This window comes from Phyllobates terribilis, unplaced genomic scaffold (genome assembly GCF_046119375.1).
Source record: "Phyllobates terribilis strain yellow unplaced genomic scaffold, ASM4611937v1 Scaffold_9__5_contigs__length_417890890, whole genome shotgun sequence".
In the NCBI taxonomy this organism is placed as follows: Eukaryota; Metazoa; Chordata; class Amphibia; order Anura; family Dendrobatidae; genus Phyllobates; species Phyllobates terribilis.
Genome location: NW_027362769.1, coordinates 137,785,000 through 137,799,340, shown reverse-complemented (window position 1 = coordinate 137,799,340; position 14,341 = coordinate 137,785,000). Strand labels below are relative to the sequence as shown.

General features: G+C 45.7%; 1 protein-coding gene across 5 annotated transcripts in view; it reads right to left on the bottom strand.

Annotated features, from left to right (window-relative positions):
* KCNH7 (potassium voltage-gated channel subfamily H member 7) overlaps positions 1–14,341 on the bottom strand; it is a 513,596-nt gene that overhangs the window by 242,998 nt on the left and 256,257 nt on the right. For all 5 annotated transcript variants that reach the window (XM_073647046.1, XM_073647048.1, XM_073647050.1 and 2 more), the window contains exon 3: positions 7,807–7,962. In XM_073647046.1, coding sequence (XP_073503147.1) covers positions 7,807–7,962 — 156 coding nt within the window. The remainder of the gene's footprint in view (positions 1–7,806; positions 7,963–14,341) is intronic.

Below are 14,341 nucleotides of genomic sequence, written 5' to 3'. Positions count from 1 at the left end.
AAAGAATCCGTAGTGTATGGCCAACCTCAGTCTCGCACAATAGCCAGGGCATAAACATTGGCACTGTAAGTAAAAGGATAGCGGCCATTCGTTATCATGTTTTGTAAACCAATGTTACAATCCTGGAGGTCGCAGGTCCTCGTACTGTTTGCTTAAATTCTCTATTCCTGGTTTAGTGTCAGCATGGAAGCTAAAGACACAATATAATAAGGTAATCATCCTCCTGCGCAAGGTCACAAAGCTGCTATCCCTGTAGTCTGATGTTTATAAAGCCGACAGCACATACACATTCAGCAGCGTCCCGTCCGCAGCAATGTTTAACTACTTCTACCTGAAACATTTATATCGTCATACCGGCCAGGGGTGGACACAGACTGTAGTGGGCCCCTGTGCAAGAAATTTTTGGGGCCCCACTCCCCGCCCTTCATAGGGCAACAATGTTATGTAAACATAACCCCCCCATGTGCATCTCTCACCCCCCCCCATGTGCATCTCTCATCCCCCCCATGTGCAGCTCTCATCCCCCCATGTGCAGCTCTCATCCCCCCCATGTGCAGCTCTCATCCCCCCCGTGCATCTCACCCCCCCGGTGCATCTCATCCCCCCCCCCGTGCATCTCTCATCCCCCCGTGCATCTCTGATTCCCCCCACTCCTAGTTAATGTGGCGCCCTGCTGCGCATTGGTGCCACAGATCCTAGAGGGGTGCATGGACAGATTCCTCCACAAGAGGCCCTCATAGCATTCACACACCTCCACCTTCCACCTCAGACCACCAGAGGGAGACCGTTAGGGATATAAATAGGGAAGGTGGAGCTAGGCAGTTCAGTCTAAGGTCTGGAACAGCTAGTCTGGAGTCCACAGAGAGTCTAGTCTGTGAGGAGGTCAGTCTGCTGAAGCCAGAGAAGTTGCACCAACTAAGCTGCCTGATCACCGGCCTCAGAGGACTGCAGCAGCGCTGGTGATCCTCACCAGACACCACGGGTGGCGTCACAAACTTTCCCTATCCCATACACCTTTCCCCCATTCCTTCTTGCTTTTAAGAGTGACCCCAGGGTACGGCCCCGGGAGCCGGCCACCGCGGCATCCCCCAAAACCAAACAGCAAGGCCGGGGCGTCGAGTCCCCATCCCTTGGGCGTGTCATTAATTAATTGTATTTAAAAAAAATAAAACTTGTTATACTTACCCCCATGCGATCCCTGCAGAATCCTGGCGCTCGTCCACGTCGCTGCCACCAGGTTCTCCTGACTTCCGGCCATGTGACTGCGCCGTCACATGACCGGAAGTCATGAGAATCATGAAGGCGCTGCCGCAGCAGCGCTGCACTGCTACACAGAGGAAAGCAGCGCTGAGATGTCCCGGAGCTTAGTGCTCACCATGGGGCCGGGGGCCCAGGGCCGACTCCAGGTTTTTGTAGGCCCCGGGCGAAAGAGTCTCAGTGGGCCCCTTTAACACATACCACGATTCATGATGCACAGATACCGAAGAGAAATATATATATAGTACAATGCAAAGATTTCACTTCTTACATTACATTAGTGATATCTATTGTAAATTCCACAATAGCTCAGAAACCAGCAAATCGCTCCACACAGTATACTGGCCCCCATAAAATGCTCCATACAGGAGACTGGCCCCCATAAAATGCTCCATACAGAATACTGGCCCCCATAAAATGCTCCATACAGGATACTGGTCCCCATATAATGCTCCATACAGGATACTGGCCCCCATATAACGCTCCATACAGAATACTGGCTCCCATATAATGCTCCATACAGGATACTGGCCCCCATTTAAAGCTCCATACAGAATACTGGCCCCATATAACGCTCCATCAGAATACTGGCCCCCATATAACGCTCCATACAGAATACTGGCCCCCATATAACGCTCCATACAGGATACTGGCCCCCATATAATGCTCCATACAGAATACTGGCCCCCATAAAATGCTCCATACAGAATACAGGCCCCCATATAACGCTCCATACGGAATACTGGCCCCCATATAACACTCCATACAGGATACTGGCCCCCATATAACACTCCATACGGAATACTGGCCCTCAAATAACGATCCATACAGGATACTGACCCCCATATAACGCTCCATACAGAATACTGGCCCCCATATAACGCTCCATGCAGGATACTGGCCCCCCCCATAACACTCCATGCAGGATACTGGCCCCCATATAACGCTCCATACAGAATACTGGCCCCCATATAACGCTCCAAGCAGGCTGTTCCCCACACATAATGCCCCACACAGGCTGTTCCCCCCACATAATGCCCCATGCAGGCTGTTCCCCCCACATAATGCCCCATGCAGGCTGTTCCCCCCCATATAGGATGTCACCCCCCTTATAATGCCCCATGCAGGATGACACCCCCCCCCTCCCTTATAATGCCCCATGCAGGATGTCACCCCCCCTTATAATGCCCCATGCAGGATGACCCCCCCTTCCTTATAATGCCCCATGCAGAATGTCACACCCACCCTCCCTTATAATGCCCCATGCAGGATGTCACACGCCCCCCTCCCTTATAATGCCCCATGCAGGATGTCTCCCCCCCCCTTATAATGCCCCATGCAGGATGTCACACACTCCCACCTGACCCCGATCCATTATACTGCCACAGGCCTCCATACAATAAAAAAAAATCAAATACTCACCTCACGTCTCACCTGCTGCCGCTGCTCTGGACTCCACACCAGCGCCGGCGTCTTCCTGCTCTGCGCTGTGACTGCTCAGGAGAGAGCGTGGTGTAAAGACGTCACCGCGCCCTCTGACCTGAGACATCACAGTGCAGCAGCCGCGAAGGATGCAGGAGCTGCTGCGGAGGCACGGGGAGAGGTAAGTATTGTGCCGGGTGCCGGGGCCCTGAGCAAGCTGGGGGGGAGCGGTCGCTGAAACTGCTCTCCTCCGCTCACGGGTCCCATAGCGCTCGGGCTGCCCGACGGTGAGGGCCCCCCCCTGCCTGCTCAGGGCCCCGGCATTTGCCCGGGTGCGCCGGGTGCTGACGCCGGCCCTGCGGGGGCCCCATGAGGAGACGCACAAGAGGGGGGCCCCAACGGGGCTCCGAGGGGGCCCCGACCGGCCGGGCCCCATACTGGAGTCAGGACAGTCATGCCCTGATGGAGGCTGGAGGGGCCCCCTCGGGGCCCCCGTTCAATGAACGGGCTGCAGGGGCGGTAGGTCCGCCCCTGATATCAGCGACTGTTCAGCTACTTAGACAAACCAGAACTGCTATTTCAGACAACATGATCCCGGCAAAATAATTCAGCACTTACACATGTCAAACAACGGCTGAGCAAAAAGTGGATATCGCCCTAAGTGCAGCACTGTAAAAGAAATAGGGAAGGGGTAATAAATGCAAACAAGGTCTTCATGAATAAACTGAAGAAAAAGAAAAGAATAATGGAGAAATGCAGACGTGCACAATTTTTGCTTTTTGGATTTTCCAATAATTTTTTTCAATAGGTGACTGGAGCGGAAGAAAGGTATCCTATTTTTAACATTTTCTTTTTCTTAAAAGGCTCTTCTAAGGGCTCATGCAGATGACCGTATTTTCGATCCAAGTGTGATCCAAGTGTGATCTTGTACAATGACTGGTAATACCTCTATATACAGTAGATAACACAGAATCCACCATTCATAATAGGTGATTTCACAGCTCCCCTACTCCCCCTTCTGTACAATGACTGATAACACCTCTATATACAGTAGATAACAGATCGCACTCCAATCAATGTTATTCTATGGGGCCGTGCACATGTCCAATTTTTTCCTCGGACAGAGTCTGTCTAAGGAAAAAATTGCAGCATGCACGATTTGCTTCCGCTATTTGGATCACACTTGGCAATGCAAGTCAATGGGACCGTCAAAAAAAACGTACAGCACTGGGATGACATCCTAATGTGGTCTGATTTTTCACGGACTGACAGAATGGAGAAGATGGAAACATTTTTTCCCATCTTCTCCTCAACTGAGAAAATCGTATTACACCCTGATCACACCCTGATCATACCCTGATCATACTCTGATCACACCCTGATCACACTCTGATCACACCCTGATCACACCCTGATCACACCCTAATCACACTCTGATCACACCCTGATCACACTCTGATCACACTCTGATCACACTCTGATCACACCCTGATCACACCCTGATCATACCCTGATCACACCCTGATCACACCCTGATCACACTCTGATCACACCCTGATCACACCCTGATCACACCCTGATCACACCCTGATCACACCCTGATCACACTCTGATCACACCCTGATCACACTCTGATCACACCCTGATCACACCCTGATCACACCCTAATCACACTCTGATCACACCCTGATCACACTCTGATCACACTCTGATCACACCCTGATCACACTCTGATCACACCCTGATCACACTCTGATCACACCCTGATCACACCCTGATCACACCCTGATCACACTCTGATCACACCCTGATCACACCCTGATCACACTCTGATCACACCCTGATCACACCCTGATCACACCCTGATCACACCCTGATCACACCCTGATCACACCCTGATCACACTCTGATCACACCCTGATCACACTCTGATCACACCCTGATCACACTCTGATCACACCCTGATCACACCCTGATCACACCCTAATCACACTCTGATCACACCCTGATCACACTCTGATCACACTCTGATCACACCCTGATCACACTCTGATCACACCCTGATCACACTCTGATCACACCCTGATCACACCCTGATCACACTCTGATCACACCCTGATCACACCCTGATCACACTCTGATCACACCCTGATCACACCCTGATCACACCCTGATCACACCCTGATCACACTCTGATCACACCCTGATCACACCCTGATCACACCCTGATCACACTCTGATCACACCCTGATCATACCCTGATCACACTCTGATCATACCCTGATCACACCCTGATCACACCCTGATCACACTCTGATCACACCCTGATCACACTCTGATCACACCCTGATCACACCCTGATCACACCCTGATCACACTCTGATCACACCCTGATCACACCCTGATCACACCCTGATCACACCCTGATCACACTCTGATCACACCCTGATCACACCCTGATCACACCCTGATCACACTCTGATCACACCCTGATCACACTCTGATCACACCCTGATCACACTCTGATCACACCCTGATCACACCCTGATCACACTCTGATCGCACCCTGATCACACTCTGATCACACCCTGATCAGAGTGTGATTAGCATAATCGGCCTGATTTTCTTGGAAGAGAGAAAACACGGTGGTGTGACCTTAGCCTAATGATTACTAATCTGATTATGAAGCATGCTACTGCTGTAACCTATTCAGCAATTTGAAGAGAACTGGTCAATTTCTTTGCAGCGCCCCTACAGGAAAAATAAAGCATTACATGCTGCTAAATGAAACCAGAGGTAAGTCAGTCTAAAACATAGACTCCAATGAATGAAGACCATCTTTTGATTCAAATGGGGCACTCCAGAGCTACGTTCTTGGGATTGATGGGATTCCCCAGACACGGGGCCCCCAATGATAAGCAATTTATCACGAATACTGTGGATAAACGATGGCTTATATGTTTGATACCAACCCTTTAAAGAAAATCTGGCATCAGGACAAAAATAGTCACTTCTATCTTATTTTATTCCTGCTGCTTTCCTGATTATTCCCCTTTTGTTCATTTTTGGGTGTGTCTCTTAGGATTCTCTGGGGGCGTGTCATTAGATTGCTTTGCATAATTGCCCTTTGAGCCATGCCCCCTTGGCAAGGACCATAAATATTAGCACTTTTAATAAACAGGCCCATATCTCTGGAACTGTATGGCAGATTAAAAAAAAACAAAAATCTGAATACTCAGGAGAGCAGGGGACCCAAAAAAAGAGCAAAAAGTGGACACTTTTGACCTGATGACCAGGACTCAGTAAAGGTACACTTTTTGAAGAAGTTTAAGGCTGTGTGCCCACGATGCGTTTTTTAAGCATTTCCGCAGTGGCAAAAACGCTGCAGAAACGCTTAAAAAACGCATGGTAGAAGGTCTGCCATGTTCCCCAATGATAATCTGCATGTGCTGTGCACATGCTGCGGACATTTCCGCTGCGGATTATCATTGCGGAAAAAAACGCAGCACAACCAATTATTTAGCGGAAGCTCTGCGTTTTTGCCACTATTAACTTGCATTAGACCGCATGGATTACGCATCACTGTATATGTAGATTCGCATTCCATGCGTACTAATGTGCGGATGGTACCCAGGTCTAGAGAAGAGGAGACTCTCCTCCGGATCTGGGTACCATAGAAAACTGTAAAAAAAAGAATAAAATAAATATATACTTACATTCCGGCGGCCCGCGGTGCGTCCTCCTTGCTTGGCTGCAGTTCGCGATGGAATGAAGGACCTGCGCTGACGTCAGAGTCATGTGACGGGTCACGCGACGCTGACGTCGGCAGGTCCTTCACTCTACCGCTGTCGGCAGGCTGGACGGAGGGAATCAAGACTCCGGGGGCCATCAGAGGGTAAGTATACATTTATTTTTTTATTTTTTACCATTCTTTAAGGTCACACTATATAAATTCATGCCGGTTGCATGGATTTATATAGTGTGACCAAGTTGACAAGCACTTTCCAAGTGATGCTAAAATCGCTTGGAAAGCGCTTGTCAACCCGCATGCGGAAATGCATGTGAAGAACGCTTCACTTCCGCATGTCCCTGGCAGGAAAACGCATGTACAATCCGCATGTACAATCCGCATGTACAATAAGCATGCGTTTTTTCTGCCAGTGAGATGCAGAAACGCTCAGGAAAAAATCCGGAGCATTTCTGCATCGTGGGCACATAGCCTAATTACAGTTTATTCTCCAAGTGTTACTTTACCCACATCAGTCTTCCAGGTCCCATTACCTTTATGTTAAGGGAATGATATGCGAGATATGAGTCTGCCCTGGTCTTTGGGGCCCACCAAGTATTGTAGACTTAGGCCACGGCCCTATCAGTATTTGGTCAGTATTCGGTCAGTATTTTTTCTCAGGAGTGGGAGCCAAAACCAGGTGAGGAACAATCAGAGAAAAGGTATAATAGAAACAAGTCACCAATTCTGCATTTATCACCCACTCCTGGTTTTGTCTCCCACTCCTGAGAAAAAAAACTGACCGAATACTGATAGTAGGTTCGTGGCCTAAGGAAGGAAAAATTAGCTGTCACCAAGTTTTTGCTTTCTCATCTGAGAACAGCATAAAGTAGGAACAGAAACCCGGTTTCTAAAGCTGGGTCATGTCCTCTGGGCTTCTTGCTGCAGACTTATGACTTAAAATGACTTATCTGCTGCAGCTCAGCTCGTCCTCTCAATGATGAGCTCCTGCTTTGTAGACCTCCATATTCATAAATTTTGGCTATCCTTTTCCCCGCAACACTGACTGGTAGCTTTCTGTTCACACAGTGAAGGCAGAAACAGTCAATCAATGGTAGGGTTGAGTTATATAGAGTTCATCATTGAGAGGACTAGCAGAGCTGCAGCACGTTGCTTTTATCAAAACTACAGCAAGCCCAGTAAGTGACAAAGCGCTGAGATCAGGGTCTCTGACCCTATTTTCTGCTGTCTTTAGATTGGTAAGTATGAGACTGGTGATAGATTTCCTATAATTAAAACATCCTGTGGTCCAAAAAATCCAACATCGGGTGGTCCAAAGCATGCAGGACTTTCTTGATCAAACTAGAGAGAACATTTCTAATGTTTGATTAGTCACTTACGGTTTTCTGCCTTGATTGGAAGGATTTGGCTTATTTTATCAGGGGAACCTGGGCTTTCAACTTTCGTCACATGCTCAAAATTAATGATGAACATCATTGCTACACCTTCCTGGTTCTTCACTGGTATGACATGTGTACTGCAGATGAATGTGGATCCTAGAGATAGAAGAAAAAGAGAATTTGTTAAATATAATCATCTACAATTATATTAACTGGCAATTTTACAATCCTAGAGCAAAACGATCTCAAGAGGACTATAAAAAGGAATGTGTTCTCAGAAAATGACCTAATGTTTAAATCAGGTCTTTATGTGAAATGTATTTTTTTCATTTAACATAACTATCTATGCCTAAAAAACCTGAAATCTTGCAATTTTCCCATTGATCACTTACGCTAGACTCACACCTCCTGTACTGTACAAAGGACTTTTCATGATGTCAATAGATAACACAAAATTCAGTATTCACAACATGTAATGTCACAGCTCACCTCCTCCTCCTCCTGTACAATGACTGATAACATCTCTATATACAGCACATAACACAGGATCCACCATTCACCATAAGTGATGTCATAGCTCACTTTCTCCCCCTCTTGTACAATGACTGATAACACCTCTATATACAGTAGATAACACAGGATCCACCATTCATAATAGGTGATGTCACAGCTCCCCTACTCCCCCTCTTGTACAATGATTGATAACACCTCTATATACAGTAGATAACACAGGATCCATCATTCACTATAGGTGATGTCACAGCTCACCTTCTCCTCCTCCTGTACAATGACTGATAAAACCTATGTACAGTAGATAACAGGACCCACCATTTACAACAGGCGATGTTACAGCTCACCTCCTCCTCCTGTACAATGAACTTTGCCCTGATGAGAGTACGCTCATTAAAAACTTCAACATCATTTAGTAGGGTCTCTAGTCAGTCTATTACTGCTAACGTCCATGTGTCCTACAGGAAGAAGTTGTCTAATGTTAGGCCTCGTGGCCAGTGTGAAAATTGCAAAATATATATTTTTTAATTTAGAAAGTGATATGAAAAGAAACATACATGGATTTGAGGAATATGTCATTCATTATCTGAAGACCCTTTGATATTGGTTAAACTGTGTTGCAATTACCTAGAGGGCGGGTGTTCAGGGGTGTAACTATGAGATGCAAAAGTAGCAATCGCACCCATCCCTAGGTGCCTAAGGGGACATAAAGACACCATTACAATCTAAAAAAATCACCAGTGTTGAATGCGGGACGTGTTAAAGCCTAAGAGCTTCATATTAATAATAATAATACAATTACCACAAATAGAAAAACCAATCAACGGATACATCTTAAATTGGCATGAAAGTTTAAGCGAGAACAGAAGAAATCTGAGCAATTTCTATATTTAATTTCCCCACCGCTGTGCGACAAGCAGTCAGATCCTAATTTACATACGTCGTTTAATAGAAAGTTAAAAATATAATTACTGTAATGCTTAATTAAAAGTTCTGCACTTCTAACTTCTAGCTTTATCTTTAATGTGTAGCGGTTAATCTGCTCACATTGATGACTGCATTAATAGACGGCGCAGATGTCCTAGTTTGGTAGCAATTTACAAAACTTCTTTAGAGGGGTAAGAATTTTTTTTTTTTTGCTGACTACGACTTAATTTCTGCATATCTAAAGGAAAAAAAGGTGTAATGAAGACACTTTTATGGAGTAAACATCATCTAATTAGACATTGAGCAAAGTGAGGGGACTCTATATAATTAAGGGTTTCCATAAAGGGCTGGACTACTTTGGTCGATTCTTATTAGTTAGGTGCAGTTAGATGTCCGTATAAATCAGACTGAGATCAGAACACAGTGCACGGACTGGCCGGCGGCTCTTCCGACCCGAGAGTGACAGTTCCATGTTTTTCTATGCAGCAGTCACGTTTGGGTCGGTAGAGCCGCCGGCCAGTCCTGATCTATACAGCCATCTGACTGCTCCCGCAAAAGGATCCCTTTGACTATGAGCTGATCGTAAGGTTTCACCCTGAAACTAGCTGGTAACTGTTTAAGGCTGAGTTCACATATTGCGGCCGCATGATCGAGACCATGTCACAACCCAAAAGTGATAACTAAGTGGTTCGGTGGACAAAACATTGATATTTGGGTCCACGGCAAGGAAACTCCATAGATCTCAATCCTATTGAGAACTGGTCGTCAAGCCTTAAAAAGCAGGTGGACAAACAAAAATCATAAATTGTGATAAACTCCCAGCACTGATGAGACAAGAATGGGTGGTCTTCAGTCAGGATTTGACCCAGAAGTTGGTATCCAGAAGAAAGGTCAAATTGAAGAAGTCTTGAAAAATAAGGGTCAATACTATAAATACTGAGACTTGGCATAAACTTGATGTATTTGTCAATAAAAATGTAAAAACTTTTGAAATGCTGATAACTGTACTTCAGTAACCATATAATAACCTAACTAAAAGACCTAAAAACACTGAAGCAGAAAACTTTGTGAAAACCAAAATTTGTGTCAGTCTCAAAATATTTGGTCACGTCTGTACACCTAGCCTCCAGCAATATAGTGCCATCACTTTGTGAAAACTAAAATTTGTGTCAGTCGCAAAACTTTTGGCCATGACTATACAGAGACTGGTGGGAACTACACGACTACCATAAATATACATAATGTCCAAGAGACCAAATTTCACTTCAATATTCCTGGAAACCAGGATGTCAGCATGTAAGTGCCGGCTGAGAATATTCACAATGTACTGGTCCAGCAGCCACCGACGTGGGTGCTGGACTTTGGTCCTGTGAATCTTTTTGCTCACCTAGTAGAACTTAGCGTCACGAAAAGAACTTAAAGAAGGAAATAAACAGAATGTCCTTATGTCCAGGTCGGAAAAGCCCAGCACCAAAATGAGTATCCCCTCTCATCTATGGTTGCCACTGCACCCTAGATCAGTGGTGAACATATCATTGGTGCAACCTGTGCAGCCGCACAGGGGCCCGAGAGGTAAGGGGGCCCATTTCTTCCACCAAAGCAGGTGGAATTGTGCATTATGATGAGCTATTGTGCTGCCAAGAGCCAATATATTGTTCTTGCACCGGGCCCTGTCCTGACTATATGTCAGGATTTCTGTTGCCCTTCTACAGTTTGACCACTAGCGGCCGCTATTGTTCACTTTAATATTGTGCTGCAGTTTCACTCCTTACCACTGGAGGCTGCTGTTGTGTTTTGCAATTGCCCTTTACCCAGATGGTGGATTCTGAATCTATGGAATCCATCTTGTTTCCTGTTTGGGCCAACTTAAAGCCGCATGGATCTCTCACTCATTGCTTGAGTATTGTGTCTAGCTATTAGCCTAGTTTCATTCTCCAGCTCTTGAACATTCTTACCCAGACTGTTCTATTCATCTACGGATTGTTTCCTACAAACTCCTTGCTATCTCCAAGAACTTTTACTACCGCTTGCTGTTCCTGCTTATGCTCCTTTGGCCAATGGTTTCCAGCAGTACTACGCCAGTATCGAAACACTATGTCAGTCAGTGCTCTATATAGTCCCATTATTACCCTAGAACAGTGTTCCCCAACTCCTGTCCTCAAGAGCCACCAACAGGTCATGTTTTCAGGATTTCCTTAGTATTGGTCAGGTAATAATTGCATCACCTGGACCAGCAAGAATTCCATCACCTGAGCAATACTAATGAAATCCTGAAAACATGACACGTTGGTGGCTCTTGACGACCGGAGTTGAGGAATACTGCCTTAGAACATACTGCCCATAGGCACGAAACACGCTGGTCCATCTCAATTCTTCCTTTCTGTATTATTGTTGCATAGAGGTTTGGTTAAACATATTAAAAATAAAATGTGCTTTCCCCAGTCTCTACACCCTTTAGCAGCCCGTGTCTTCCTCTCCTTCAGTACGGCTCATCAATTTGTTATGATCACTCTTGTTCACGCTTTATTCATTGTGTCTTTAAACCATCTCCTGAAACAGTTACACCATGGCGCTCGCTTCAGTTCCCATGGAAACAAACAAAATGACTTTAGTAAACAGAAAATAAGCAATTTTGGATTGTTTCACAAAGGCTATAAATAGGCGTGCTGCGGGATAGTCATCTTGGTGAGCGCAGGCTTATTAAATAAACGCTATAGCTTTTACCATCAGAGAATAGCAGTCTTTAGGCTAATGAATAATGTTCCACATAGCTGTCTTAGCGGAAAGGGGATTTTTCATCCGAATATACAGCCGTGATATTTTCCCTTTTGTGCGGGCGTCAGCATTTCTAAAGGGCTTTTCTATTGTTTGTTTACATTCTTGGGCTTAAAAAAATAATAATGGAGATTTATCTAGAAAGCATGGAACAGCGGAAGACAAAAGCCATTCCGTCACATGTAGCAAAATTGTCTCCAAGAAAATGGCCATTTTTGTCCAGATCAGCCAATCAGAATTTAGTTTTTATTCTAAAAAGGGGTATACAATCTGGAGACAACTATCACCTCTCCATGTAATTCATTGCTAACTCTTTAAGGACCCCCCCTTTAAGATAGACTCTAAGTAAGGACTTGCAGTTCTGTGATCGTGTGGGTGCTGCCACACTCCGCTGACCAGGTCCTCCTCCACAGATTGCTAATCTCTGTTTGTTTAAAGGGGTGTTCCGAATTCAAAGAAAATTTCATTCTATATCTAGTTAATGCCATAATCGAAACTAATTTCTAATATACTTGAATTAAAAATTCCCTACCGTTACCTATCTAACTGCTTTTCTATTATGTTCTCTGCTTCCTTTCTGATGACGCTTCGTTTGAGAATCCCAGTGCATGCTGGGACACTCATATGAAGCGTCATCAGGGGGCAGAGGCTCTGGTCACTGCCGTAGCCCCTGTCCCCTTCCTGGAATGAAGCATCATCAGGGGCTTGTCTTGTCCCTGCACGCTGAGAACTCTGCGATGTGCACAATGACAGCACGCTCTCTGTTGCCGGCTCAGATCAGCAAGAATGAGCTGGCAAGAGGGCAGTAACACAATATCAGGCGTGCAGAGACCAGTTATGTCACCTACAGGGGGTAGCACTGTCTCTGCACGCCGGGTATTCTGACACCACTTTGCTGCTGGCTCATTACTGCTGACATGGGCCAGCAACAGAGAGCGCGCTGTCACTGTGCACATCATGCATGGACTATGCCATCTATATTTGTACTCATTTAAAAAGGAAGAGATTAAGTACAGTGGGTATGGAAAGTATTCAGACCCCTTTAAATTTTTCACTCTTTGTTTCATTGCAGCCATTTGGTAAATTCTAAAAAGTTCATTTTTTTCTCATTAAAGTACACTCTGCACCCCATCTTCGCTGAAAAAAAACAGAAATGTAGAATTTTTTTCAAATTTATTAAAAAAGAAAAACTGAAATATCACATGGTCATAAGTATTCAGACCCTTTGCTCAGACACTCATATTTATGTCATATGCTGTCCATTTCCTTGTGATCCTCCCTGAGATGTTTCCACTCCTTCATTGGAGTCCAGCTATGTTTAATTAAACTGATAGGACTTGATTTGGAAAGGCACACACCTGTCTATATAAGACGTCACAGCTCACAGTGCATGTCAGACCAAATGAGAATCATGAGCTCAAAGGAACTGACCAAGGAGCTCAGAGACAGAATTGTGGCAAGGCACAGAACTGGCCAAGGTTACCAAAGAATTTCTGCATTACTCAAGGTTCCTAAGAGCACAGTGGCCTTCATAATCCCTAAATGGAAGACGTTTGGGACCACCAGAAGTCTTCCTAGACCTGGCTGTCCAGCCAAACTGAGCAATCGTGGGAGAAGAGCCTTGGTGAGAGAGGTAAAGAAGAACCCCAAGATCACTGTGGCTGAGCTCCAGAGATGCAGTAGGGAGATGGGAGAAAGTTCCGCAAAGTCAACTATCACTGCAGCCCTCCACCAGTCGGGCCTTTATGGCAAAGTGGCCCAAGGGAAGCCTCTCCTCAGTGCAAGACATATGAAAACCCCCATAGAGTTTGCTCAAAAACACATGAAGGACTCCCAGACTCTGAGAAATAAGATTCTCTGGTCTGATGAGACGAAGATAGAATTTTTTGGTGATAATTCTAAGCGGTATGTGTGGAGAAAACCAGGCACTGCTCATCACCTGCCCAATTCAATGCGGTCAAGTTCAGAGATATCCTGGATGAAAACCTCTTCCAGGGTGCTCTGGACCTCAGACTTGGCCGAGGGTTCACCTTCCAACAAAACAATGACCCTACGCACACAGCTAAAATAACAAAGGAGTGGCTTCAGAACAACTCTGTGACCATTCTTGACTGGCCCAGCCAGAGCCCTGACCTAAACCCAATTGAGCATCTTTGGAGAGACCTGAAAATGGCTGTCCACCAACGTTCACCATCCAACCTGACGGAACTGGAGAGGATCTGCAAGGAAGAATGGCAGAGAATCCCCAAATCCAGGTGTGAAAAACTTGTTGCATCATTCCCAAGAAGACTCATGGCTGTACTAGGTCAAAAGGGGGCTTCTA